Consider the following 14,274-nt stretch of genomic DNA (forward strand, 5'->3'; position numbering starts at 1 on the left):
CGGTGGGTGGTAGTGGTGGGGGTAGAGATCAAGGGCCAGGGGGGGTACGGAAGGTGAGTAAGGAGTACTGTAGAACTAGAACGGAGGGGGGGGGGCGCATCAGTGTCGGGTTAAGCTAGTGCGGGGCCTGTAGCATATGTTATAAAGGGGCCCGAAATAAATAAATAAAACACGTAAATATTAAAATACACATTTTTTACTTGCATAGTAGAGTAATTGTATTTTTTCATTTTGATATACAGCCAGATAATACGACAAATCGCTCATCTTAAATACTCGGTCGTTCATAAAAGTTGAAGGCAGTACAGTGCTATAGTCATAGAGCAAGTGCAGAGTCACTGAACCGGAATTGATAGCTTGAAAGCATTTAGCGCGGGGCCCTTGAAAGTGCGGGACCAGTAGCAGGATAATCCGGCACTGGGTTGCAGTGTGGGGTCGGTAGGCAGGGAACTCGCCCCGTTTGCTTCTTGCAGCAGGGCCAATCGATCTGTTGGCTGCACTTGGGTCTCGCAGCCAACGTTTGGCGCTGACGAATGATTGCCCACGCGTCGTGGCTGGAAGCACTGCAAAAAATTGGGGCCCCAGGTGATGTGCTGTTGATATCATCATTGGTCGTATCGTCAGTGCAATGGTTGGTGCACTCGCACTGAGAACCTGGCCCTCTTGCTGACCGCTTTCAGATGCGCTTCTGCGGCCGTCTGGAACGCTCTTTCCGCACGATATTAGGACGGTACTGGAGCTATGCGCTTTAAAAATCTAGATTTAAAGCTCATTTCTTTAGAACTGCTTTTTTGTGTGTTTAGTTTGTTGTCCTTTCCCCCGCGCCTCCGATTAGCACGGTTGGCTACGTACGGCGCGAAAGAAGTTCAACGTACATACAATAGAATGATACTGTAATACATCTGAGCTTGATTGCCAGCTGTGGCTACCATCAGTGGCGAGTGATACCTGAGCTCTTCACCCCTCCCTCCCCTACTTTCGAGAACCCACAACAACCGGCGTGGCGAAGTAGGATCAATCAACCCTCATAACCAGCACGACATGGGGAGGCCTCCGTCCAGCAGCGGATTGACGAATGGGTTTCAAATATTTCCAGGATTTTTCATCAAGATAGAATGTTGCCACTCTGCTGATCGGATACGCGATATTCGGTGCTCGGTTGCGGTGTTGAAGCATTCTAATTCCTGGTGGCAGACACAAGATATATACACAGGCTTTGTCTAACAGCACCTCAGAATCTTTACCAGAATCAGAAACTGTATTCATCCTGGAGAAATCCGATGAGCTATGAAGCTCTTTTTCACAGATGTCCAGCAGGGGCGTGTAGCAAATGTAGTGAATGACAATGGAATGTATTTAGCCAGGGAATGCTCCACTTAGTCCCAAGGCTCTTCAGTGTCTGCGTAGTCTCATCTGAGTAGATGCTCTCATATTTTATCTAAAAAATGGCAGCAAAAAGCATTGATGGCTGTACTGTTCTGATGAGTCCTAACAAGTTAACCTTGTGGCGGTACCACAGTAACCCCGGCTCTCGCATAATGCCCGTGATGCAGTCATTTGTAGTCTGTTGATGGTCGGCGATGCGGCAATCGACTCATCTCGACGAGCTGTACACGATGCACTTTTCAAAGTTGCATTTTTCCATAACGGATTTTTTTCATGTTAATGTTTGGCGTTTCGACATCACGGAGTAGCACCACCGATTTCGGATTCATTGGTTGCCCCAGTCGCAGAGTTAAGTACACCCCTGGAAAAAATATTGTCCCAGAAATAAAACATTTAATTGCCTCGGCCTTTCTGTATCATTTGGTACCCCGGGGTACCGCCAAGAGGAGCAAATATGAAACCGGTATGCAGCCAACCTGTTCTTTCCGCTGCCTAAATGTTTTTTTTTAAATGCCACAATATCAAGCAGGTTTTTCTTTTCAGCTTGTGGTTTTCACAATGCTCTGTGCAGAATGTGTGCGAGCATAATTCTGGACACGTGAAGCATGCTGGGGTTACTGTTGTGCTGTGCTGTTCAATATCACCTCCTTTTTTTTGTCTTCTTGGTTCTTTCGGTAAAGTCACGTAGAAGGGAAGTAATAAAATAATAAAAATAAAACACAATATTGTGTTTTATTTTTATTATTTTATTTTATTAAAATAAAACACAATATTGTGTTTTAACACAATATTGTGTTTTATTTGTATTATTTTATTACTTCCCTTCTACGTGACTTTACCGAAAGAACCAAGAAGATTAATCCCTGCAGTCACGAAAGCTTTAAATCGAAATCACCTCCTTTGTAGACCACTGCACGGTGTTACATCGCAAAATGGTCCGTTTTCAAACGCGTGCGTTCCTCGCTTTAAAATCGCGCAACCAAAAAAAAAGAGCTCGCGTGCGAAACATTACACTTACGAGGAAATCTATTCCCTCGCTACAGTAATCATCAATACATATATGCGCGAAACAACGCGTGATGAGGGAACTTACAGCGGGCGATTTCTGTACTCTGTGTTATCGAATTGCTTCATGTTCCCTCGAGACCGCGGTGGTGGTTCTTACAAGGCTCGATGGTGCCACTTGGGCAGAAAAAGTGGATTCATCTTGATTTGAAGCTTTCGTGACTGCAAGGATTCATATTCTTAGGTTTTTTCGGTAAAGTCACGTAGGTAAAAATTTAAAATTAATAAAAGTAAAATAAAATAAAAATCACGACGTTTCGGAGGCAACACAAGCTTCCGTCTTCAGGTGGAACCGTCACAGCACGATAACTTGATACAGCTATCGTGCTGTGACGGTTCCACCTGAAGACGGAAGCTTGTGTTGCCTCCGAAACGTCGTGATTTTTATTGTATTTGTATTTTACTTTTATTAATTTAAATGTTTTACCTACGTGACTTTACCGAAAAAACCTAAGAATATGGATTCATCTTGCCTCAATATTTAAGAGAAGAAAATTCTTCAATCAAATTATCCCCTCCTGCTGCCACTAACAACCGAGTGAGCTGGATGGACCAAATCCACCAAACTCCCTCGTTTATAATCTTTCTCACGTTCTGATGTCCACTCGGCCTATACAATGTGCACTCGCCAATGGCGTCAATGTCACCACGATAACTGCTGGCCACATTCCCGCTTTGCGAGGCCCTGCCAGCCACGATGAAGTTCACAATCATCTCTAGTATTTCCCCCAACCCCCCCCAAACCCACCGCATCGCCAAAGCAGAGTTATAATATCAAAGAGCTTCTAATGTTTGCACTCAAATAGAGAGGGCGCACCTGCCCTGGCATATTAGCAATGGTCACCTGCTGCGTGCCTCAGGCGAGCGTGGCCGCAGCTGTATTTGCATCTGTGTTTGCATTCATCCACAGAGACAGAAACACAGCGTGTGCACGACAGCGAGCGCTAGAAATACTGGGTCATCATCTCGCGGCTATTTCCGAGCACGTGGAGTTGATAATCGAGCTGTTTGTTGTATGTATACGCGTGGGTCACTCGGCGTTGGACAATGTGCTTTTTTATTTTGAAAATAACAACAAAGTCAACTCATTTCTTGTCGATAGCGCCGCCTTAAAAATTGTAATAATAGCAGGCGACGTTTCAAGCAATGGCCCTTCTTCGTAGCATATAACAATGTTTTACTTTTTTGTTTAGAAGGACCATTACCCGAAACGTCACGTATATATTTTTATTTTTAAGTCCTTGTTATTTACAAATGTGTTGAGTTGTGTCGTTAATTGTGCGTGTGCACCACTGCCAATGCAGCAGCAGCATCACCAAATAATTTGTTTAACATTTTGTAGATTATTCTGACAATTGCATGCATCTACTGCCATGCACGTGAAGTGTGTGTGTGTATATACTCAACATATGTTGTTTTTTAAAGGAAGATCTGTCAAAATACAAGGTGCAGGGTACAATGTTTTTAGATTTAAAGAATTGGGTACAACATTCAAAAAATTGTCAACATTTAATGTCTGTGCTTGGCCAAAATAAAAACATAAGATACTTATAAAAATATAAAATATTATAATTAACTTATATTTTTTCAGTAATAATAATGTACAGACCTTTGTCAACCTACTGTTGAGGGAAGGCCTCATCACACCATGTCAATCATGGGGGTTGTTTGACCATACTTCACCACGCTGGTCAGTATGATTTGTTAAAACTGACCCACGGGACCACTTCAGATATCACTTGCCACTGATGTCAACTGTGGCCATAAATCGAACTCAACATACACCGGGTTCGTAGGTGCAGTGCGCTAACTTCTACTGATCCACCCCGCGATCCCGCTCAACAAAAAGTACCATATACGTTGCTGAATGATAATTGTAAAATATTCGTTGAATATTAAACATTTACACACAAAGAGACGGAGACACACGGTACCCACAAAAGAGCAATCATTTTAAGGCGTTTATTAAAACTGAAATATATTTTGGCTGATAAATACATCGAGGCATCTCAAAAATATATCAACTTCATCTTCTTGGTTCTTTCGGTAAAGTCACGTAGAAGGGAAATAATACAATAATAAAAATAAAACATAATAAAATAATTCTCACGACGTTTCGGCCACAACGCAAGCAGCCGTCCTCAGGTGAAGAACAGGTCTGTCAGACGCTGTCTCCCCGACAGACCTGGCCTTCACCTGAGGACGGCTGCTTGCGTTGTGGCCGAAACGTCGTGAGAATTATTTTATTATGTTTTATTTTTATTATTGTATTGCTTCCCTTCTACGTGACTTTACCGAAAGATCCAAGAAGATGAATCCCTGCAGTCACGAAAGCTTTAAATCGAAATAGATCAACTTGCTCGCGACAAGAACAAAAACATTGACTTCAATTCTCAATCCTGATACTTTCCGCACATATTGGCCTTCACAGACACGCACGCACACACACTTGACTTCTTCGAACTTTTCAAAGGGAACAGAAGCAACAATGAAGCGTGTCCACGAACAAAACAGGTAAAGCGATCCACGCGCGGGGGGGAGAGGAGGGGTGGAGAGAGTTTATTGTCCGCGATCACTTCTCGGGGTCAGCTGGGGTCAGCCGGCCCAGCGAGTTGCCACCCCACCGCATGAAAGGCATTCCGCTGAGTTGACCTGAACCCTGGAGAATCCACGCCAACCGATCCAATCCGCTCCGGTTACCTGTTACCGATGGCCTTCGGTTTTTTTTTGGTGTTTTTAGCGTGCACGTCTTGCCCATCGCAGCAGTGTATACGTTTCGTGAAATTGCGAGTGTGTGTGTGGGGGGGGGGGTAGTGTAGCGGTTAGCGCCAGTGCCGGATTAAACTAGTGCGGGGCCTGTAGCATTATGTTATAAAGGGGGCCCTAAATTTAAATAAATATATATTTAAACACGTACATTTTTTACTTTCATAGTAAAACAATTGTTTTTTTCATTTGCTATACAGCCTGATAATACGACAAATCGCTAACCTTAAACACCCAGTCGTTCGTAAAAGTGGAAGGCAGTATAGTACTATAGTAATAGAGCAAGTGCAGAATCACTGAACCGGAATTGATAGCTTGAAAGCATTTTGCGCGGGGCCCTTGAAAGTGCGGGACCCGTAGCTACTACATATGTTAGCTACTTGTGCTACTGGAATAATCCGGCACTGGTTAGCACGCTGTACTACGAACCCGGCCACCAGAGTTCGTTTCCCGCTCACGGCCAACGCCAGCGACGATGATGTGAATCGGTTCTGGGCCTCCCCTAAGTCGACTCAGCCTCAAATGAGTACCTGGTGCGGGGGTGTAAAACATCGCCACTGGGGCGTTGGCCGCCCACCCCCTCGTGAGCCGTGCCGGCCTACACTGGTGCTCACTAACAGAACTTGCCCCAACAGTCTGTTACAGGCTATACAGGGGAGCTTTGTCTTTGTGTAAATAAGTGTATTTGTGTGTGTGTGTGTGGAGCGGGTGGTCTGACGGTTAGCGCGCTGCGTTACGAACCCGGCGACCAGAATTCGATTCCCGCTCACGGCCGACACCAGCGATGATTATCTGAACTGATTCTGGGCCTCCTCTAGGTTGACTTAGCCTCAAAATAAGTACCTGGTGCTGTGTGTGAACACAGCCACTGGGCGTGGTGCTGGCCACCTACCTACTTATGCACCGGACCGCCCTTCATAGGTGCTCGCTAACCGCACTTTCCCAAAAAATGTTGAGGCTAAAGGGGGGATCTTTGTCTTTGTGTGTGTGCCACAGATGCGCGTCTCTCAATCTTTGCGACCACCTTGCTCATTCTATTCCTATGTAAGAGTTGGAGCCATATCAGTCGCTATACCGATTCAATGGCCTGTTAATAAGACGGGGAAATGCTCATTAGAAATCAGCGGGGTATCTATAAGTGGCTCAGCCTGTGTATTTATAAAGGAGTGTATTGGTAGCTTTTGGAGGAGCGGTTTCGCGTAGTGACCTTAGTTTGAGTCCCGGCCACGGCTAACATCAATGGTGATGTGTGAACCTGTCCTGGGTTCCGCCCCTTCACCAACCCACACTGGCCAGCATGGTGAAGTATGGCAAACAAATATCCACGACCAAAGAGTCTTTTATTCAGCAATGAATTGACAAAGGTGTGGAAATTATAATTTATTATAATAATTATCCGAGACGGAATAAGTGTCTACATGTCATTCAATCATCATTGTCATCATCATTATCATCATCATTATCAACTATTTAAACCAGGTGAGAGAGCCCATTAAGACGAAATGTATCTTTTCCAATGCAGACCTGGGTAACGGATCAGAATCAGAATCTTTATATATCCCGGAGAAAATCCGATGATCTCCGAAGCTCTTTTTCACAGACGTCCAGTCGGGATGGGTGCACATCTAAAGCAATAGTTCAAACATCGTCAGCAACCCCCAAATCAAAACGCAACGTGCAACAACTAGCATCCGTGTTAAATGATAACGTATAACTGAAATTAAATTACGATCCGTTCTATGCGGCACAGGGCACAGTTCAAAAGCACTTGATATCGGGATATCAGTCTGGCTAAGTAAAGGATTGCTGCTCGATCAATCTAAGATATGGCTAACACCCCCTTTCATCCCATTCCAAATGGCTATCCCCAACCTCCCCCCACCTCTTTCTCTCCTCGCTACCTCTTCCCTATCTCATCCCAGGCCACGTCGGGAAACGCCAGCAGCCAAGCCAATGACCTTCACGACAGCTCCTTCTGGTAAGAACTCAGGCTGCACCTCTGCTTGAGCACGGTACGGCGACGAACGGTGCGAAGCAAGTCAAGCGCACGTGGACGTACGAGGTGATCATCTTCTTGGTTCTTTCGGTAAAGTCACGTAGAAGGGAAATAATAAAATAATAAAATAATTCTCACGACGTTTCGGCCACAACGCAAGCAGCCGTCCTCAGGTGACCTGTTCTTCACCTGAGGATGGCTGCTTGCATTGTGGCCGAAACGTCGTGAGAATCATTTTATTATGTTTTATTTTCATTATTTTATTATTTCCCTTCTACGTGACTTTACCGAAAGAACCAAGAAGATGAATCCCTGCAGTCACGAAAGCTTTGGTACGAGGTGACGTCGCCAAAATAATGCCAACCCGTAGTTTGCTTTTCCTCGGTCACCTTTATGTCAATGAAACTGATGCAAAGAAAGAAGTTGAATGTTAACGTCGCGAAAAGTCATGCCCCTCTTACACCGCACAGCCCAGAACAAGACCACCCCACCCCGTCAGATTTCTATTTGTTAAGCCCGTGGAAAGATATTGTATTTGCTCCACGGGCCGCACTTTGACAACGAGTACAACACACGAAAACAACTCAACACATTCCTCAATAACACTGTGGCTTTAAAAGGGGGGAAGATATCAGAGGCGACGCATCAGGCAATGGCCAATCTTCATCGCACAACACACGGTGCGGTGAAACTTGGCCCATTGTATACTTTTCCCTTTATAGCGCAAGTGTTATTCACGAATGTGTTGAGGTTTTGTGCTTGGTAATGTGTGCTTGTGCACCGCTGCCGACGCAGCATCACCACCGAATAATGAGTTTACTTCCGTAAGGAGATGCCGATTGCACTTGGTTACACGATGCTGATGTGTTTTGTTGCCGCGATGGAATGCTATCCCTGGTTGCAAGTTGGATGCAAGTAAATCGAAAGAGGCAAACCGTGTCGAAAGACGGTCAAATGTCCCCGATATTGGCTTGGACACCCACAATTCTGTTGTCAGTTCAATGAAAAGTTATTGGGTTCAAATAAAATAATACAAATATTTTGAGGTCTCTTTCAGACATCATGTGCTCTCTGCACTGGTAGGATGCTCAAATAGCAGGCCAACTAATACACCACCCACCCAATCACACCACCCACCCACTCACACCACCCACTCACTCACACCACCCACTCACTCACACCACTCACTCACACCACCCATTCACTCACACCACCCAATCACACCATTCACTCACGAAACCACCACCAACTCACTCAACCCACTCACACCACTCACTCACTCACCCCACTAACTCACACCACTCACTCACACCACTCACCCCACTAACTCACACCACCCACTCACCCCACCCACTCACTCACACCACCCACTCACCCACACCACTTACTCACCCCACTCACTCACTCACCCTACCCACTCACACCACCCACTCACACCACCCACTCACACCACCCACTCACACCACCCACTCACGCACCTTAGCGCAGTTTTCTCTCCGTGGGCTTAAATGCAACACTGCCACCATATAATGTTCTAACTTCACACACACACACACAATTCAATTCGTTGGTATGCTTTGCGAGCGTGAAGAATCCAACCGGATTGATGCATCACTCCGTGCCTTTATTATTAGCAGATGAAAGCGGCACAAACAGCAGCGAGATAATATCGGAGAGGCCCCGTAGGAGCAAGGTCACGAGGGATTATGAAAACAATGGCACAGATTTCGTCGCAATGCCCAGCGTGTGCATGAAAAGCCAGGAGTGCGATTCAAGGACCGGTATGATTTCCATTTTATAGCTTGTTATATCAACTTGTGCGTAAACCCGCCGCGGTGCATTACTTTATTAAAATCAATCATTACGCTTAAGGCACACAGCATGGAATCCGCTACCTGCGTTCATCATTGACCTTAGACGCGGGGTTTGTCTTGAGGAAACGTGCCTCACGACTGGCACTCATCCCGGTGTGTCCAACAAGACAAGAGTGTGTGTGTGTGTGTGTTTGACTTCTTTCGCACCGTACGTAAGTGGCTTCATCGGTCACTGTTACGTGTGTTCATTGGAACTCTTTGGGGAACGCAAAGTGAGCCACTGTGGTCTGCGCTCCTTCAACGGAGGAAGAACAGCTTCGGCTGTTCAGTTAACACTTTACTATACACTGGAAATATAATTTTTTTTAAAGTGTGTTATGGTAACCGTAGATTAGACTTGTTTAACTTGGCAATGTTAGGCATCATGTGTTTGTTTGGTCAAACCTGCTGATTTTTAACCTGGCCATTTCATTTCTTGAAATTGTGATGTTACATTGACCGAAAACCAAAGTTTGGAATGTATTGATCTTAAACAATTGTACGACACTCTCTAACATCGTTACAAATATCTTATTATTTTTTAAAGCTGTTATGGTGGCGAGTTTTTAGGCCATTTCAAGTCACTGCTGTGAGTGGAGTACATCAGTGACTTAAATGTTTGACTAATATTCGGTCACTTGTTATTAAAAACTCAAAACACAGACATTTCAACCAGAGCACTTAAGAGGTATTATAATAAACCAGGTGCGTATCTAAAAACAACGGTGATATTTGTTGTTGAAAGAAAGGAATTGGCAAGTAATCAAATGTGACACGGTACATATATACAAAAAAAAACATTATAACACAGGTGGCAAAGAAACTTTCTTTAGCTCAGTACATGAAAGTAATTCATACATATCTGTGGGAGAGAAAATATATAATTAACATGACCCCCATTTATCATGGCCGCGTACATGTTTGCGAACATTCATCCAATGTTCGGTTGGCACAGAATACGTTCACCACACCAGATTTAACTTTTTTTTGGGTAAATTCTGCATTTCCCCTGAGAATGCTCTGAAAGGCGTAAAAAAACATTTTCTCTCGTGATTTTTTTTGTAATCCATTGGGCAAGCGTGGAGAGTTTGGTGGCATTTCTTTCTCTCCCACTCTGGGTGCATCTGTCTCGGTCACGCTTGGCCAGTCAACCACGGAATAGACAAATGGTTACTGGGAACTTAATTTTATTTTATACGAGGTAAGGCCCACTAGAGCTAGAGAGCTCTTTTTTTCAGAAGCGACCTGGCTGTCACAAATGACAGCTCAACGAAGTGGCTTATCACGCGGCCAAATACTCTGAACGCACGTCGATTCTATACGTGGAGGAGAAAAATCCACGCGACCACGGGGAGAACACGCGAACCCCAAATATGCAGCAGGCGTCTGGGTGGGGATCGAACCCGCAACCTCCTGCACACCAGGTGAGGTAGTTAACGTGTGTCCACCACTGCGCCCCTTTAACGGCTCTTCTGCCTTCCGTGCCAACACTGGAAATGAGGACACCAAAGGCACTTTTTGTCCCTGTCTGTGCAGTATGGTCATGCAGGAGCTGCACATCTCCCAGGGTCAAGTGAGCTGCGCGGAGTCGCCCCCGGGAATCAGCCTGCAGTCGTCCAGCCTAGGAACGCCCACGCAGTGCCCCACCGGTAAGAGGGGGGGGGGGGCGACAGCGGATGCACCCCCGCGATCGACGTGGATTTGCGAGCGAACTGAACGCAGCCTCTTCTTGGTTCTTTCGGTAAAGTCACGTAGAATGGAAATAATAAAATAATAAAATATTACATAATTAAATAATTCTCACGACGTTTCGGCCACAACGCAAGCAGCCGTCCTCAGGTGAAGACCAGAATGATTTTATTATGTTTTATTTTATTATTTTATTATTTCCATTCTACGTGACTTTACCGAAAGAACCAAGAAGATGAATCCCTGCAGTCACGAAAGCTTTAAATCGAAATTAAACGCAGCCTGTTGTCAAGATGCTGCAAAGCGAATGGCGATAACAAAACATTGGCGTTGTGTGGATCACTGGAGTAAGAGGTGGCTCATACTTTCAGCGCGTTTTTTTTTCGTGTGATACTCCACTGAAGGTGGCACGCAAACACGGCAAAAACTCGACACGCTTGTCAATAGCACTGCCCTAAAGGGAGAATTATATATAATAGGAGAGGTTTCGGGGAGTGGCTCCTTCTTCATAGCAGAGAGCACGCAACTGCGAAAGTCAGTCATAGGTAGAGGAGAATCTGAAGGTCTTGAGTGTGGACTTGAACAGAGGCAGGGAATAGGCAGCACAGATGGCTGGGGTTGTGGGCAGGGGGGGGGGGAGTTGCAGGCTACAGGGGCAGCCGATGAGAAGGACGAACTTCTCACTGAGCGAAGACCGACTGGTCGGCTTCGACAGAAGACTTTGCTTGCTAGAGCAGAGGACACTGGAGAGAAGACAGCGGAAGGTGGGGGGCAAGTCCTGTAGAGCAATTTGAAAACGGTGAAGGGCGATCTTTACGGCCGAGTAAGTGTCGCAATTGTGTGCGATGAATCGCACGCGCGATTGAGTCCCGAGTCAATGTGCTCGCCGAAGGCCTCCTGTAAAGGATGCACTGGGAGCTCGGCCTGGGTCCCTGTACATTTCTTTTTATTTTACCAGGCAAGGCCCACTGAGCTGTATCGCTCTTATTCAGAAGCGACCTGGCAAAAAATGAGAGCTCAACAAAGTGGCTTATCGCGTGCAATTTTCTAGCAGCCAAATGCTCGAACACGCGCATTTCTAAACGTGGGGGGAAAAACCGGACGACCCGGAGAAAAATCCACGCGACTGCGGGGAGAACTCCAAATATGCACGCGTCAGGGTCGGGATCGAAGCCACGACCTCCTGTATACCGGGCGAGGAAGGTAACATCTCCTAGCCACCGTGGCGCGTGGATGATGGCGGTGGTGAGAGGCGGCCGGGTCGCAGGGCCCACGAATTAACGAGCCGCGTTGACGTATCGGCAAGGGACCGCGTCCCGCCGTTGCGAGCAGTGCCGTGACCCAGAGATCTTCCTGCTGCGTGGCGAGGGGGGTGCACGTGAGCCGTTGGAGTGGAGCGAGCGAGGAGCGGGTGGATCAAAATCGCTGGGGGTTACAAAAGTGAAAAGATTTTTTTTTCCTCTCAAGGGACCACAGAGAGGCACATTGATTTAACACGTAGGCTTTCGCGACCAATATTGTTCATAATCAACGATTTTTGGGTTTAGATCGCGTTATTTATAAATGTGTCGTAACCCTCCACCACCCGACACGGCCAATCAGTAAAAAAAGTGTCACGTTGACAAAAGACAAATAGTTCACTGCTTTAGCCCACCGGTGTGTTGAAGCCACAATATTTACAATTTGAGTACGACGTTTCGCTGGTAATTGCATCCAGCATCATCGGGCAATTCGCCAGAATGGTGAGGCTCTGCTGTGTCTCCCGGTCTTATATAGAGCAGCAGCAGGGTGACGTACTCAAATTGTAAATGTTGTGGTTTCACGCTTCAACACACCGGTGGGCTAAAGCAGTGAACTATTTGTCTTTTGTCAACGTGACACTTTTTTTACTGATTGGCCGTGTCGGGTGGTGGAGGGTTACGACACATTTATAAATAACGCGATCTAAACCCAAAAATCGTTGATTATGAGGCACATTGATGATTGGGATGTTTTTTTCTTGCAGATGAACAGAAAATGCTTGACCGTTTCTCTATTACTGCGTGAATGTTGATGAGCTACACGCCGAACGACTGCGCCTTGCCCACTTTCTGTCGGCTTTAGAGTTGCATGCCACGAAAGGCAAATTACATGGTTCAAGCGAAGCCGCGGATCGTATATCTGTAAGTGTTCAGCACAAGACTTAAAGAAATGTGGAACTTTAGGCTGACTGCAATTGGAGTAAAAAGCAATCATCCTCTGCAGTCATATCTGGTGACCACCCAAAGCAGTGACTCAGCCATTTATTTATGTATAGCCCCTTCTAGAATATCACGATAAATGCATCAGCGGGCCATGATCTCCAACGTTTAAATGTAGGAGATCTTCCTGATTGAGTAATATATATATCACTAGAAATGCATCAGTAGCTTTATGATCTTCAACGTTTAGATGTAGGAGATCAATGACCCACCGATGAATTTCTAGTAATATATATATATTACTCAATCAGGATTATATATGATAGTGAAACCACTTTTTGAGGCTGTTTAGGCCAGGAAAAAATGGCTAAATTAGTGGTACCATTTTACAAATTTTTATGCCAAATTTATGTTGCAGAGAGCATTTGTCGTGGTATAAAGTTATACAAATTTGGAAAATTACCTCTAAATTACTCGGTTGGGATGATATACATCTGTCATCGCCCCCGACTGCAAAAAATTGGCAGGACCTTCCTGAAAAAAGTCTTCAATCAATAAATCACTCTTTATTTTATTCGCCAATATCACCCTCAATAAAGTAGGCATCAGTGCACATTACAGCAGAACGGGGTCGTGAAATGTTAATTACCTCGCCTGGTATACAGGAGGCTGTGGGTTCAATCCCAACTCTGACGGCTGTATATTTGGAGTTTACATGTCTCTCTCCCCATGGTCGTATGGATTTTTCTCCGGGTCCTCCGGCTTTTCCCTCCACATTTAGAAACATGCATTTAGAGTATTGGGCTGCGATAAATGTCCACGTGATAAGCCACTTCGTTGGGCGAACATTTGTGGCCAGCTCGCTTCTGAAAAAGAGCTACAGAGATCAGTGCTGTCCAAGGATCCTGGCAGAGTACCCGCAAGAAGCAAGCGCTGCGTTAGTGACATAATTCAAACTGTTAAGAGTTGGCTCGGGCAGGGAACATCACTTCGATGGGATGATAGCCAATGGTCAAGAATAATAACAGTGGCAGCCAAGGAACAAAATACGTCAACAAGAAATCTTCTCACCGAAGAGACGGAACGGTGAAATCAGATCACGTGCAGGCGCTGGGCAGATGATCATGAGAGCTTGCGTCAGCCCGAGGAGGCCATCATCCAGCAGTGGATTGCCCCTGGCTGATGGTGATGATGGTGATGATGATGAAGACAACGCTGAGCATGACGCCAGTCCATAACACAGTGACAAGCCAGACTCCGGCAAGAATGGGCTTCCCACGCACGCTTGCGTGCAAGAAACTGAACTCTCTTTTGTGCCGTCGGCTTAAAATATTCACGA

At 45.6% G+C, this 14,274-nt stretch overlaps 1 protein-coding gene across 1 annotated transcript in view; it reads left to right on the forward strand.

The window, feature by feature from the left end:
- Positions 1-450: 450 nt before the first annotated feature.
- The window catches only part of LOC144938484 (protein phosphatase EYA1-like), a 65,613-nt gene continuing 51,789 nt past the window's right edge, over positions 451-14,274 (forward strand). The window contains exons 1-3 of the mRNA XM_078866335.1: positions 451-590; positions 7,140-7,195; positions 10,603-10,715. Of these exons, the coding sequence (XP_078722461.1) occupies positions 534-590; positions 7,140-7,195; positions 10,603-10,715 (226 nt within the window). The 5' untranslated portion in view covers positions 451-533. The remainder of the gene's footprint in view (positions 591-7,139; positions 7,196-10,602; positions 10,716-14,274) is intronic.

This window comes from Lampetra fluviatilis, chromosome 22, assembly GCF_964198595.1.
Source record: "Lampetra fluviatilis chromosome 22, kcLamFluv1.1, whole genome shotgun sequence".
NCBI classification, from domain to species: domain Eukaryota; kingdom Metazoa; phylum Chordata; class Hyperoartia; order Petromyzontiformes; family Petromyzontidae; genus Lampetra; species Lampetra fluviatilis.